The sequence below is a fragment of the Myodes glareolus genome, chromosome 17 (assembly GCF_982192425.1).
Source record: "Myodes glareolus chromosome 17, mMyoGla1.1, whole genome shotgun sequence".
Taxonomy (NCBI): Eukaryota; Metazoa; Chordata; class Mammalia; order Rodentia; family Cricetidae; genus Myodes; species Myodes glareolus.
This window is the reverse complement of record NC_142042.1, coordinates 38572793-38588890: the sequence shown is the minus strand read 5'-3', so window position 1 is coordinate 38588890 and position 16098 is coordinate 38572793. Positions and strand designations below refer to the sequence as shown.

At 37.5% G+C, this 16098-nt stretch overlaps 1 protein-coding gene across 1 annotated transcript in view; it reads left to right on the top strand.

The window, feature by feature from the left end:
* The window catches only part of Dpyd (dihydropyrimidine dehydrogenase), an 801706-nt gene that overhangs the window by 346173 nt on the left and 439435 nt on the right, over positions 1-16098 (top strand). Inside the window, exon 12 of the mRNA XM_087897615.1 lies at positions 15866-16050. Coding sequence (XP_087753741.1) covers positions 15866-16050 — 185 coding nt within the window. The remainder of the gene's footprint in view (positions 1-15865; positions 16051-16098) is intronic.

Below are 16098 nucleotides of genomic sequence, written 5' to 3'. Positions count from 1 at the left end.
GTCAGATGCCATCCTGCATATGCTTGTATAGACATGACTTTAGTTACGGTTCCTCAGATGTCTTGACTTCAGTTACTCTTCCTCAGAGGCCATCTAGCATATGCGTGTGTAGTGTGGCTTTAGCTGTTGTTCTGTAGATACCATCCAGTGTATTTTTGTGTAGACGCGGCTTAATTCTGCAGATGCCACCCAGTGTATGCTTGTGTAGACGTGGCTTTAGCTGTTGTTCTGCAGATACCATCCAGTGCATTTTCCTTTAGAGACAGGACTTCTCCCTTGTAGGCGCTCACTAAGTAGGCAAGTTTGGATCCCTCAGCAGGCAAGAGGCCGAATTCACCTGTGGCTACCCAGTGCTGGGATTATAAGCACATACCCCCAAGTATCATTTTATTTATTTTTCTTTTGGTTGTTGTTATTGTTTTAATATTTATTTTAATTTTTCAATAGTTCTTTGAAATTTTTATAGAACATGTTTTGATCATATTCTCCTAACTTCCCAGTTGTACCACCCTTCACTTCCCAACCAACTTTCGGGTTTTCTTTTTTCCTCATCAAAGACAATTTGTACTTCCCAGATATTTCTGGATATGTGGCCTTCTGCTGCAGCAGGGTTGACTTATCAGAATCTATGATTCTAGTAAAACTAAGCCTTCCTCAACCGGCTGCTAAGGATTGCCAGAATCCTCAGCAAGAGAGGACATTGTTCAATTCCCTTTCCCATGCTGAGATTTGGTCAGATTTTAGCCTTCACAGGTCCTGTCCTGTATGCAGTTGTCATGTTCTGTGTAGAGGCCCTGTCATCATCTACTACTCCTGGTTCCTCTAATGATTTTATTCATGGGTTGGAAGAACATGGACCTCATGTTCTCATGCTTACAGGACAAACCCTTTAATGACATGGCTATCTCTGTAGCTCTTGACCCTCAATAGTTCAGTCCTCCTTCGGCTTCCCGTGCTGGGACTACAGAAGTGCTTCAACGCATCCAGTCTCATTCACCTGACTTTTCACTGTTGTATCTCATTTCTTACCGTGGGGGCTATTATTCAGTGAATGGACTGCTAAGTGTAAGCGGTTACAGCAATTTCTTATGGAAGTGTGATAGATGAATATAGTAGAATTTATTTGGGACTCCCAGCAGCAGCTCTCCTGCCATACTATGACACTTTTATGTGATGATGGCAAGTATCTTGAAGTAATGACAGCAGTGTTTTATTTCATGGTACTGTGCTCCCTCCACCATCTAATGCATATGGACCCTCACATTAGTATTTCATTTTAAAATGTCTGCATATGCGAGTTGGTTGGCTCAGTGATGAGCATAAACCATCTCAGTCTATTCTGCACCTTGCCTTCCTTTTAATTATATTTTGGACAAGAAGAATTCCCAAGAGGCTACGAGGAAAACTGTATCTATTTTCTTAAAAATTGCCTTTTTTATCAGAAAGATTTTTTTTCCTGGCTAGATTTATTATCTTTCTATTATAAAATACTCTGCCCAGACGGAAGGATGGAGTGTGGAATTGCAAGCCAGTACTGGCATTTCTGCAGAATAACCACGGAACATAATGGAATCCTTGCACCGTTTTCCCTTAGAATTATTTTAAAGGGTAGCAGTGATGAGGAGGGAGGTCAAACTGATAACAGTGTTGAAAGTGATTTAGAATCAACATCACATCACTTACAACTGCCGCAGACGTCCGTTTGAAACGCGACATGATATTTCCGTAATTATTTTACTTCCTTTAATAACTGCATAGGAATAGGTTTGTTTCCCCAGTGGATCACTCTGTTCAGAGCCTTTCCTTATCTTTATTTTCCAGGTTTCACTAGTGTTTGATACCATATGCATTCTTATAGGGAGACAGTGTATAAATCAAATCAAAGTCATTTTCCATCAAATCAAAGATTACATAGAAGAAGCAGAGCAGTGGTATGTAACAAGTTTTGTTCGGGAAAGGAGGCAGAAAATGGAAAACTAACGTAATTGTTTCAGAGAACAGAAATCATAAAATATAGTTAGCAACATTCAACATATAGTGAATGTTATAGAGGCTTGTGCCTTATTGACCAGGTGGTATTATATTTGGTTTTTAAATACTGTTTACCTATAGGGTAATAAAATGCTACTCTTTGAAAAATAAAAATACTTTTATTCATCAATAATGATATAATTTGGAAAAAAGAATATACATTGAAACAAACTACCAAAAATAAGTTTTTCAGTGTTTTCAAATTCCTAGCTTGTTACCTTTAAGGTTCAGGGACAATAAATAAGTATCCCTGGTATTCTTGGATTTCTCAAAATTGTATTTTAAAGATATTTCTAACCCCATAATGACTCCCTCAATCAAGATGTAACTTTCCGGGGGCTGGAGAGATGCTCAGTGGTTAAGAGCATTGCCTGCTCTTCCAAAGGTCCTGAGTTCAATTCCCGGCAACCACATGGTGGCTCACAACCATCTGTAATGAGGTCTGGTACCCTCTTCTGGCCTGCAGACATACACATAGACAGAATATTGTATACGTAATAAATAAATAAATATTAAAAAAATATGTAACTTTCCTTGCTCTCATCTTTGTCTCTTCTCCATCTCCACCATCCCAGTTCTTCAAGTTCTCCTAACCACTCCCCTTTTCCCCTCCTCTTCCCCTTCCACCTTCCCTTTTCCTTCCACCCTTGTGCTTGCAGTTTCGTCAGGTGATCTTGTCTATTTCTAATTTCCAGGTGGATCTATATATGTTTTTCTTTGGGGTCACCTTTTTACTTAGCTTCTCTCGGATCATGAACTATAGGCTCAATATCCTTTGCTTATAGCTAGTATCCACTTGTGAGTACATACCATATTCATCTTTTCGGGTCTGGGTTACCTCACTCAGGATAGTGTTTTCTAATTCCATTCAAAACCTGGCTCCAGAGAAATTCCCAGAATTCCACAAGAATGACCCCAACTAAGACCCTAAGCAATAGAGAAGAGGGGACCTGATCTTGACTTGCCCTGTAGTCAGACTGATGAATATCTTAAATATCACCATAGAAACTTGAGCACTGGACTGAGCTCCCAAAGTCCAGTTGAAGAGTGAGAAGAATGAGAATATGAGTAAAGAGGTCAAGACCATGATGGATTCACCCACTGAAACAGTCTACCTGAGCTAATGGGAGCTTACCAGCTCCTGCCAGACTGGGAAGGATCAAACATAGAACTAAACTAGTACCTCTGAATGTGATTGACAGTTGCATGGCTGGGGCAGACTGAGGGGCCACTGGCAGTGACAGCAGGATTTATTCCTACTGCATATACTGGCTTTTTGAGAACCTATTCTCTTTGGATGTATACCTTGCTCAGCCTAGATATAGTAGGGAGAGCCATGGACCTTCCACAAAGCAATGTGCCTTACCCTCTCTGAGGATTGGATGGGAGTGGGGTGGGAGGCTGTGTGGAGGGAATGGGAGGAGAGAAGGGAGTGGGAACATAGATTGATATTTTTAAAAAAAATCTAATAAATTATAAAAAGATATGCCTAACAATCTTATAATTTTATAATTTGGATAGATAAAATTCTTGTTTACATAATACTTATTGAAAACTGTATCCTATAAGGATATTCAAGGAAAGCATAATTTAAAATTAGTTCAGGTTGTAGAATAATATAACAGTCTCTGATGAAATCACAGATGACACTGCCTATTTATAGACTTATTTTACACTGAAAATAAAATATTATTCTTAAACCCAATATTTTTCAAAATGTAAAACTAGGTGAAGTTATTGTGATAGGTTTTGTTAAAAGTCAATTCAAGCATAAAGTAATGAATGATATTGATTATTTACTAATATTATAACTAGCATATATTGTTAATAAATCTATATTTATATTCTTTGTTGAGAGGATGATGTATGAAAAAGGAAATGTTCATCTAAAGTAGGCTTAATCTAAAATTAGCTTAATGTAGACATTGGTGTTCATGTACATTTTGATTAACAGAAAAGTCATGTTTAATTGCATTTAATATTTACTGCCACTTATAGATGTGACTCGAGTCAAATGTTATACTGTGATAACATAAGTAGAGCCCTGAATTAATTTTTACAACTATCCATGTGTCTTTTCCAAAGTCTTCAATGGTTAAATTTATCTATCAATATCTTTTCTTTTCATAGCGAGAACAGTTAGCATATTGTCATCATTATTTTCTTCAGCTGTGTTAAGGCACCATGATCAATGTAACTTATAGATGAACTAGTTTCTTGGTCTACAGTTTCAGAAGATGAGTCCATGGCCATTACGTGGGCGTATATGTCAGCAGGTAGGCAGGCTTGGCACTGGAACAGTAGCTGAGAACCTATATCTGATCCCCAGGCAGTAGGTATGGAGAGTTAGCTAGGAATGATGTAGGCTTTTGAAATCCCAAAGCCCTGCTCCAGGAGGCCAAACCTCCTCCAACAAGACCACTCTTCTTAATGCTTTCCAAACCATTCTGCCAACTGGAGACAAAGTTTTCAAATATATAAGCTTAACAGGACCATTGTTACTTAAAACTACACAAACAGTTTGGTATCATAAAGTTCATTAGAGTTTGTCAAAGGGATTCTTATTTACATAACCATAGGTTTCCATGTAAATTAAGAGTTACAAACATTTCATATGTTTGGCAAATATCTAGTATTTTATAAACTCTCTCTAAAGTATATGGATTGTTGTTCTGGTTCAGTATGGTCCTTCTTCCCACTATATTTACGTACTGCTACCCACAGAAGTTCCACATCACCAGCATCATTGCTTGAACCTCCTATTTCAGAATCCAAGTATTATCTTCTCTGGATGTCATAGTGCCAACAGATATAAGTGACCTGAAGAGAACCATAGAAATTGCTAGTGTGACACACAAAGTAGAGAAATGGCTTCCTACCAAGGAAACAATATAAGGGTATTTCAGAGGAAGTAATGTTTGAAGTAGAGATAAGTACAAGACAGAAGACAAGGAACAGTTGCCCTGTTGCACAAAATAGGTCCTCTGGCTGGATTATAAAGGGTTTCATGAGAAATAGTCATGTAAGTATGGGAAGGCATGTGATTGCAAATTCATGAAGAATTTTCCAATGTTAGGTCAAGGCATCTGGATTTGTTCTGGAGTTAGTGGATTCTGGAGACCTAAGAGGGAAGAGGACAGAAAAACTGTATTGTTTTCACACAAATGAATAATGTGAAACTGGGTGGTGGTGGCACATGTCTTTCATCCCCGCTCTCAGGAGGCAGAGGCAGGCAGATCTCTAGAAGATCAGCCTGGTCTACATAGGAAGTCCTAGAACAGCCAGAGCTACATGGTCACACCCAATCTCAAAAAACAAAAACCCAGCAAAGAAAGCCGTAAACATGCATCCTTCTGGAATTTTCCTCTGCTCTGCTTCAATCTGTGTCTCACCTCGTCTCAGGTATGCACACAATGCAATTGTAAAACTGTTTGCTTCTATTTTACCCCAGAAACTCTGGCACCATCTCAAGAGCAGCAGGTATTCATGGAATGAATGAATGAATGAATTTGGATCAAAATATTGAAATAATTGCTTCCTTTAAAATGATTTTAATACAAAAATTCATTGTGAGGGCTAGCCATGTATGATGACCACCCCCTCAGGAAGCTAAGCAAGTCAGCACTCTTGACTGATGCAGGACACACTTCCATGTACACTAGAAACAGCTTCCTGTGATTAGTCACCTGTACTGTTCACCTATACCAACCACCTGTCTGCCCCAAGATGGTTCGCGAGTCAGGCAAGGGGCTGGAGATTGAAACACACACAGACACACACACACACACACACACACACACACACACACACAGAGAGAGAGAGAGAGACAGAGAGAGAGAGAGAGAGAGAGAGAGAGAGAGAGAGAGAGAGAGAGAGACAGACAGAGAGAGAGAGAGAGAGAGAGAGAGAGAGAGAGAGAGATCATCCTTGAAACCAGAATGCCCCTTTTATTGTGTTCTAGGGCAGCTTATAAAGGGTTCCTCTTGACTAATGGTCATGCCCTAGCTCTCGAGACTTTTCAGATGTAAGCCCACCAGAAAGCACTCCCCTGATATCAGGAACTCATGAGGGTGTCATGAGTAGAGCAGCTGCAAGAACAGGAAAACAAACTGTTTACTCAAGCAGGCAAGGAGTCATAGAAAATTCAGGGTCCGAGCCTCTGAAGTCCCCAACAGTCACTCTATGCTTTTTTTTACACTTATTTGAGGCAATAGAAGATATTATTTATAGACAGAAATCTTGACATTCAGTCTTTGTTCCAAACATGACTGCAGCTTCCTTCTTTGTTTAGAATGCAGTTGCTATGAGAGGAGTATAGGACTGGATCATGCTCCTTCCTCAGTTACCTTTTCTGCTCACTCTCCTCCATTCAAAGAGCATCACCACTAATCTACAAATGTTGGAGTCTCACCTCATGCTTAAGGATTCTGTATTTCCTCTTCCTGGAATGTTCAGCCCTCTGCTTCTTTACCAAATGGGTTCATTCTTTCCCTCCATTCTCCGGTACTGATATCATCTTCCTAAAGAATGCTCTCTTGAAACCTCCATGCTACTTGGATCTAAAACACCAGACCTACTTGTCATCACAAGCTCTATCATCTGGAAATAGTCTTTTTCACGATGTTCTCTCTGTAACTTGTTTCTCCATGATGTGATTTCCTATGTACTTATTGTATACTTTTGTTTTCTGTAAAGTATAACCCATAAGGACTGATCACTTACCTTTGGCTTATAATAGTACCTACATCAATATAGAGAGCAACAGCAGTAGACAATAAATGTTGCTAATTGGATAAATGAAACCAAGCCAATTCCTTAAAATTTCCTTTGTTTTCATTGCTAAACTTTCATTGACAGTGGCCCACAAACACCATCATGTCTTTGCAGCACTCCTTGTCCTTAATGCACTTCATTGTGTGTTTTGTTGCAAATATTTTACTGCTCATTGCACTTCATTTTAGGAGACTTTGTGACCTACTTTTTATATTTGTCTTATAACTGATCGTTCCGAAAACTACCTCACATGGACAAAAAATGTTTTGGTAATGAAAAATCAAATGAATCTTTCTGTATTTATTTTGTGTTACTCTTGCTGCCTGTTTTCCCTGCTTGACCTGATTTTTTTTCACCTGTACTTTTCTTCTTCCAAAACTTTATATATCTCCCGACTGCATCTAAGGTACAGTTATCTAAGATGACTCTAAGATGTGCAGGTATGCCTCCAAGTTCTACGGAGATCTCCAATCTACGTGCTTACCTGATTTGCTCTTTGATTTTGGATCTTAAAAGTAGGACCTTAGTAACTTACCTGTATTGTGATGATATTGAGATATACAGCTACTCTGTTGGGTTCCAAAGAGATAATGTGTGCCCGACAGCCCAGAACAAGCCACACATTTACAAAACCACTCAATAACAGTTTCCAATACCATCATTATAAATACTCTGGAATATAACTTTGGTCAATGCCTAAGATATATCCCAACTGCGTGAAACTCAACTGGTTCCTATAAAAGGAAGCTATATATTGAATTGTGCATTTACTGGTGTATAAAATTTGTTTAAACACAATTCTGCTGTGTGTTTTAAATTTGCTTTGATGTGTGCCTACTGACGATTGACAAGGGGGAAAAAGCTGTAAGATGGATATCAAAAAATAACATTAATGAGCTGCTAAAGCTAAAATTACAGGAACTTATGAAATTGGTTAAACATAAAAACCATTAAACTGTTTACTGAAGCTTCACAGATATACTGCCGCTAATGAGCATTTCTGCTATTTAAATAAGCCCAAATTGAACACACATTACATGGATACATAATTAGTCATGGCAGTCAAACACACATAGACTTACTTTTAAAGCTCTATTTAGGAAATCTTTTCCATTTGATTTATTTTGTTAATTAAAATATTTTCCTCAGCATTCATTTATATTTTAATAATATTGTTTTCACAAGTAGCATAATCTTCTCTTGGCTTTCTGTGTTTTGTTTATGCTTTAAATGCAGGAAATGGGGATTTTATATTGGGCATTTTTCTTAACCCCTTTCTGTAATTGTTTATATCACTTGGTGGCATCACTCGGCATTTTAAAGATTTCTCTCATTGGGAATTACATGTGAAATGTCTCAGCAGCCTATCGTTTTTCACTGTCTTGTAATTATCAAGAAGTATTAAGCACCCAAATATGCATAGAATTATGATGATTATGGTCCAAATCAGATTAAAGGATGATCTATTCCTTCAAGGAGTTTGTGGTCTTAAGTAGATGGTAACATTGAATATAAATAAGCATATCAAAGAACAGCATTTGGGAATCCAACAGAGAATCTGAAAACAATCCCCACATATTTACTTCAAGAGCACTGACCCCCTTGAGGAGATCTTTTCCAGAGAAAATGAAATCAAATCTTCAAGGAGTTCACAGAGTCTTAAATAGATGGAATTATTGTGGAGAAATAAGCAAATCAAGGTGAAGTGTTTGCATGGGTCTAATTCTGAATTGATTAGTTGGTCAGTTTAAGAATGGAAATGAAGCTCCCAGTGGCATGCAAGGACAACAGAAGCCATTTTTATGAAGGCTGCTGTTGGCAACTGTCCTTTTAATGACTTGGGGGAGCCCCTTTATCCTTGGCATGGTGGGTTTAGAAAGCTAAATTCCTACCTTTAGTCTCCCTGAATGCTACAAATATAAGCAAACTGAAAATAATCCAGGCAGAAAAGTAAGGAAGACAATGGTTAAAGCAACTGAAAGCAGCCACACACACATTCTTTCTCCCATGGTTTGGTATGCTAGCTTTTGAAAGGGAAATATTTGGGTTCTCTCCCCACACTGAGATATCTTCATTGTGTTACTAAGAACTACAAGAAAACTGATTAGTCAAGACAAAATAAGATGCTATGTGGATGCTAAATAAGTGGAATAAGAAACTCCAAGCTAATGAACAAAAGCAAATAGAAAAACAATAATTAGGTTCCTATTATGTGGCAGTGATTTTGCTAGAGACTGGAAGTTCCCCGAGATCATTCTTAGCCTATTCATTTTGACTTTCTCTTACCTCTAGGGTCAGTAATAAGGAAAGCTTTGGGATCAGAAACAATTTAATCCCAATAGAATTCTTGCCACCTCTTCACTATAAGGAAAATAGTAGTACCTACCTGCAACATGTCTGTTTTTTATTGGAATGAAATAATATGAAAATATAGAGCATTAATGTCCAACAATTATAAAGAATCTGGGAGTTCCAATTGATTTTCTTCACATTGAGTAAAGGCAGAATCAATAGACTGCAAGAAGTTAGTAGGAGGAAAATTCATTAGAAGGGTTCACAGATCTTGTTAACCGAGCCCATAGAGAGGTTATTGGAAACAAATGATTCAACGAGAATGTCAAAATGTTTAAGTTCTATTTTTAGGGCATTGAAGAATGGAGAAAATCTTAAAATGTAGCACTGATAATTACAAAATATGATGAGGGCAAGAGAAAACTCAAAGTGGTATGATGGAAACCAATCCAAAGGACTTTCAGGACAAATATTTGACCATCTCTTGGAGGTTGATAGGAAATCATAGCAAGTAGCATAACAAACAAGGAAAAGAAATCAAGGTCCCTTCTCTCTCATAGCCCTGAAAGGAAGAAACTCCTTCTGTCACGTCTGGTGGGTTTCTCACTTAGCTCACCCTATACTTGGCCCTAAAGAATGATAATTCTTGAAAATCACAAGATTGGCCAATCTGGAATGAATGAATGATCTCATTGAAACTACTAACATGATAATTTGGGAGACAGGTGAAGGTTTGGGATGCTTTCAAGATGGGTGGTCCTGAGCACATGTGTGACTGTAGAGGAACTGTCTGCCTGAGAGGTAATGGATAACGGCAGAATGGCAGTAGGAGAAGGCATGGGGAGCAAAGCCATCCCTTGAATGCCTGCAAGGAGTCTGGCTCTTGACAGGAGAAGGGGGTTCTCAAATACTAGAGAGCAGGACAAGAGGCATATTGGGAGACTGGGGATAATATGTAAAATTTAAAAAAAAATAGTAAATAGAAAAATAGTATCTTGTAACACGAGGGCCAGCTCGTTGGGGTATCTGTCCTGCCCAGTACCCCACGCCGGCATACCCCAAAGAGAAAATCAATCACACAGAGATCTCTATAAGTTACAAAGCTGATTGGCTCATTAGGTCAGGCTACTTATTAGTTCTTATGGCTTATCTTAACCCATTATTCTGATCTATGTTAGCCACATGGGCTCCGTACCTTTCCCAGCAGGGCAGCTTACATCTTTCCTCTCTGGTGGTCTGCGCAGGAATGGCTGAGGGCTTCCTGTGTCCCCAGAATACTCATAGTCTCTTTGCTCTACCTCTACTTCCTGTCTGGTTTTCCCGCCTAAACTGCCTGCCTGGCCAATCAGTGTTTTATTAAAATATGATTGACAGAATACAGACAATTCTCCCACATCAGTATCTGACAGGTAGTGTGGAAGTTTGAATGAGAATGGCCTCTTCAGGTTCCTACATTTGAATTCTTAATTCTTAGGCAGTGGAACTTTTTGGAGGAAATAAATCATTGGGGGTGGGCTTTGAAATTTCAAAAGTCCACAAAAGACTAAGTCTCTCTCTCTCTCTCTCTCTCTCTCTCTCTCTCTCTCTCTCTCTCTCTCTCTCTCTCTCCATCTCTCCTCTCTCTCTCCCTTTCCTCTTTCTCTTTGCCTCCAACTGGTAGATACAATGTAAGCTCTCTTAGCTCCTCCAGCCACCACACTTCCTTCCTGCTGTCTTGCTTTCCAACCATTAGCCATACTCACCCTCTGAAACTGTAAGTATGTCCCAAATTAAATGTTTTCTTTGATAAGTTTCTTTGGTTGTGGTGTCTCTTCACAGCAATACAACAGCAGCTAAGATGAGGGAGAGTGAACAAAGAAAATTCTCAAAAAGAATTTGAAGTCATCTTCATTGAGATCAAGTTCACGACCTCAAATGATTCTAATTTCTAAAGGAGAATGTTCGGTGTACTGGATATTAGAGAGCTGGGAAGAGGAACATTTGCATATGAAATATACCTGCAATACAAGAAAAAAAATAAAAATAGAGAGAGTGTAGACTGAAGAATTTTCTGCAAATGTAAGAAGAAAAGGGATAAAATATTAATGTGATTTAATTGCTAGATTCTAAAGAAATGTGGAAAAGGAGGACAAAGCCACAGGATGTGGCAACCAAATAGGCCACAGTTTCTTTGGCTGAGCAGAAAGGAAGGCATCGTTGAGTGCTGAGGAAAAGGAGCAGTGTGATTACTCTAACAATGCGGATAAAGCGAGATGTTGATGTGGCTATGAGAGAGGAGGGTCGTGTCAAAATCCAAGGTTTCAAAGTGTGTGAGGAAAAGAGAAAAGTCCAAATACTGTGTGGGAGGCAGAGTAAGAAATAACATGAGAAAAGGACATGAGAGCCAAGGATATTTTCCAAGAGTGGGTGGGGAAAAATTCTAGTTTCTTACTTCAGTTCCCAGTATCTCTGGGAGATTTATCCTGATTGTATACCTTAGGCTTATGGATGTGGAGGACAGAGAGGCTACTGTCCCAATCTGGTGCTCGCAGATGAAGGTGTTTTCTCTTTCTATCTCTTGCTTTCTCCCTGTTGTCCTTCTGTTAAACAGAATTCTCAGATCCTGGCTCTGTACTTAGAATTGTTTGATCTGCCTTTGACTTTGCTTTCTCCTTTGAATTGCTAAGATGACTGCCCTATCTTGTTTTCTTCTCTCATTATGCTTTGATCCTACTGGGTCATCACTGGTATCAAATTAAACAACACTCATAGGGATAGATTCATCTTTGTTATCAGGATAATATTTTATTATAAATGCTGAAGGATTTCTTCCCTTCCATTTCTTTATAATGACAAACTCTTCAAAGAATACTAATAATCCTTTCCATTTTAATTACTGCACTGTTTTTTTCTTTTTTATGGAGAATTAATTTATATTTATGTAGTAAGCTATAACGCTTTCCACATCTTTTTATAAATACTGAGAACCACACTTGTCATATGCTTATGGATTTCTCTTCTACATATATGACAGCACAGCTATGTCAGTTTAATTGACCTTGGCAATCCGCATCTGCTGCTGATGTGTCCCTAAGGGATGCTTTCTGCAATTTTAAACTGTGGCTTATTGAAGAATTTGTGTGTCACAATACAATTAAGTCTATATATAAAAGAAAGTCGTTTTGTGCATAACATTAAATTGACTAAAAGTTCCTATTTCAAAACCATTTCTTATTATAAAGCTACCTTGGAGTGTCTTTGTTTTTTAAATAAGCTCATTTTAGCACAGTAGTAATTAAAGCAGAAAATTAACATAAATCTTGAATGTTTGGTGTGAATTAAGTATGTTTCTGTTCTTTTAAAGGCTGCATAAAATTCCAGACACCATATCATTTAGCATATTCCTCTCTCATTGGCAGAATAATCTGGATTGTGAATCAGCATGTTTAAGGGCTCTTTTTCAAGTTCTTATTGTATTCAGCAATAGAGCTACTTGGACATATGCCTGTCTCCATCAGCATACAATCCCTTGGAAATCTTTGTGAAAACTGTAAATGATCATAACAGAAAATGCCTACCCCCTTCCAGAAAGAAAGAAAAAAACGTACCAGCCTTTATTAATATTCATTTAACACTTCACAGGAATGGCAAGCAGTTATTTGGTTTGCAAATGTAAACATACATTTTTCATCCACTAGGGCCTTCATTCCTTCCAAGCTGCATCAGGGCAGTAGTGATCTGCTTCTGAGGTTTGTTTACATTGAATTCAAAGTTGAATGTATCAGCAGAGGAGTAAGATCTTCCAGTGGTCCACAGAAGGATGGTTCCAATGATGCAGATAACAGAGATCCTCCTGTTACAGGCAGCGGAAGAAATGACCTCCTCACTGATAAATTAGAAGGAAAATATATATATTCTATATATATTCTGTATTAGATCAATTAATAAGCTAAATTAATTAATTTGGAATCCAGATATGGTACTTAAATGTTCAGAAAAAAAGGAGGGGATAAAATGTAGGAACAGCAGCTATAGTTTGAAAATCACTGAAATTAAGGAAGTTAGGGCCGAAGAGAAAGCTGGTTCAGGACAATGTCTGACACCCACATGGAAAGATCTAAGTCTTTCAACACAGTAAAGAGATGAGGACAGTGGTGTCTGTCTGAAACTGTAGTACTGAAAGCATGGAGACAGGAAGATCCCTAATGGGCATTAGGTAGCCAGAGTAGTCAGAGTAATGAGCTGTAGGTTTGGTGAATGACCCTGTGCCAACAAAGAAAAATGAAATGGGATCAAAATGAGATCGTCAACCTCTGGCACTCATACACATGAGCACAGGTACATAAAAAGCACACTTTAACATGCACTTATGTGGGATTGAGAAAGATGGTTTGTGATCCATATGTAGATTCAATGAACTTTTAATTACTGCATAAACCTTGTATACACCTAAACAGAGTCTACTGGACCTGCAGGGAAATACTTGTGGTTTGAGATTGAGGCCATCGTCCTAAGAGTAGCTGGTAGGCACTGCGGAAAGAACATATTTAGGACCTATTGTAGCAGTGTTTATACTTGTATATTTTGTTTATATTCTATGTTTTTAGTGGTTGTTTTGTAGATACTGACAATCCCAGAATTATATATTCAAATTTATGCAGATTGTTACTGTTTTAGTTTATATATCATAGTATCAAGGCCGACTATATCCACTTAACATTTCAGGAGGGAAATTAGGGACATGCTAAAGTTGAATGCCCCACGGAAGGGCAGAAGGCAATTCCATAAGTACTTTTTTGAAAGATAGCTAACATCATTTTTAGTATGAAAAATTAAAAAATCTAGTTCGTAATATAGAATCACCAAACTGCTTAATTTAAAAGGCTTAGATTGATGTCAGAAGTGACTAATGATTATAATAGTTGGTGTTCATTCTAAGATTTCAAAAGCTGAGTGAACCACATACTAAGGAGCCTGCTTTGGCCAGTTTGCACTTATGAATATTTAGGGACATGCACTCACAAATGTGCATGTAATTCTTTGGTTCAAGCAGATATAAATTTGTGAGGCCCTAGGGCTTCTCTTTAAGAATACAAACATTTAATGGACTTCAGATGTATCTCAATGACAGAGTGTTTACCTAGCATGAACCGAGTTCTGTGTTCAACCCCCAGTACTTCAGAATACTTTAAGAAGAAGAAAAAAAAATTTACAAATTTCATGTTAGTCAGAGGACGTCAAAATTGCCGGAGTGAGGGTCCTTAATTTAAACTTCAACAGCTTAACAATATATGTCTTTAATAGATGTAGGAAAAATCTTTCTCTTTTTCTCATTCTTAAGATGAAACCAGTAGTTATCTTCAAGGCGATTTCTGAAAAAAATGAGGTTAAATGTACAAATGGGATGTGGATTTTTAGTAAAGCAATCTGGAATTGTTTGCCACTTTAAAACTCTCTTCATTTTATATCTCTATTTGGGCCAGAGTGTATCAAAGTTTTAGACAAGTAATCTCACTTATCATATACAATTATTTACAATTATTTGTCTATTTTTAAAGCATATTATATGTGCCATTCAATAATAACACATTAAACCACGTTGAAGAAATGAGCCCTATTCACTAATAACGTTCTTGCAACTCAAGTAACTGTCAACAGATGGTAGTGATGATCTGTTATGCAATGGGGAACAATGAGAAAGGTCTCCTTGCATGTGACCTTTAAAGGCATTAGAAAAATCTCAAAATGCCATTCTGCATGGAAAATAATTACATGAATATTTAATTTTACTCTTGATGAAAGGTGAGCTAGCATAAGAAGTACAAATAGCAGAAGATTTTAAAATAGAAACCTGAGTGTGATAGCTTTAACTCGTGGACTCTTTCATTCACACACACCAGTCCATCTCAGTATTTTCTAAAGTCCACAGATAACAATACAGGAGCAAGTCACATATACGTAGTTCTGTCTTCCATTAGGAAAAGCACATCAGCACTAGGCCAAAAATAGCTGTCTGTTTCTACTTTATGTAGAATTCAACAGATATAAAACAAGGCTTTTTAATTTAAATTTTAGTTTAATTCCTTCATTGAAATTTCTTGAGATTTTTTTATATGAATAAAATGTATTCTTAACACTTCTATTCCTCTTTCTTGGCCTTGCTACTTTATCCCACATAACCCACTCATGACTTTTTCTCCTATAATTATTTTCCCCACATATGTACACATATACATACACGTATTTGTGTATAATATTTATTATAATCTATATGATACAAAAGTAGCACTTATTTTGAGTTGAATGTGACCATATACTTGAATCAAATTGTTTAATAATAAGGGTAAGTAACCCAGTGAAAATATAGAAGGTCTTTCCCTTTTGCTTTATAAAGTATTTTCTTAGAAAAAAAAAAAGATTTGGATTTGATCACAATCCATAAATCAACTATATAACTTTAACCTGTAGCACTCAGGAATACTATTGGGATCGTGGGAATAGTAATGGATTTATGGATAAGTAAATTAATGGATAAGAAAATTCATTTATATGTATTTCAAAGACTATACTTTATTGGTTCAACTCTTTTTAGATAGTAAAGCAGTTGCTAAGTATTTCAAACTCCTTTTAGTTTCTACATGTGAGGTGTTGACTCTGGTATTGCACTAACATACCTTTTACCTGTTTATTATAAACAGTTGCTTACATAGAACAATAATTATTGGATGTTTTTCAACTTGTTATATGATTTACTGATCTGTCATTGCCTATTGTCTTTCCTTTTTTTCAGTGAAGGAAGCCTTGAGTCCCATCAAGTTTAACAGATGGGGTCTCCCAGAAGTAGATCCAGAAACCATGCAAACCAGTGAGCCCTGGGTATTTGCAGGTGGTGATGTTGTGGGTATGGCTAACACCACAGTGGAATCTGTGAATGATGGAAAACAAGCTTCTTGGTACATTCACAAGTACATACAGGTAGGCGTTTGTCATCAGTATTGCTTAAATATTTTTCTCCTAAGTACT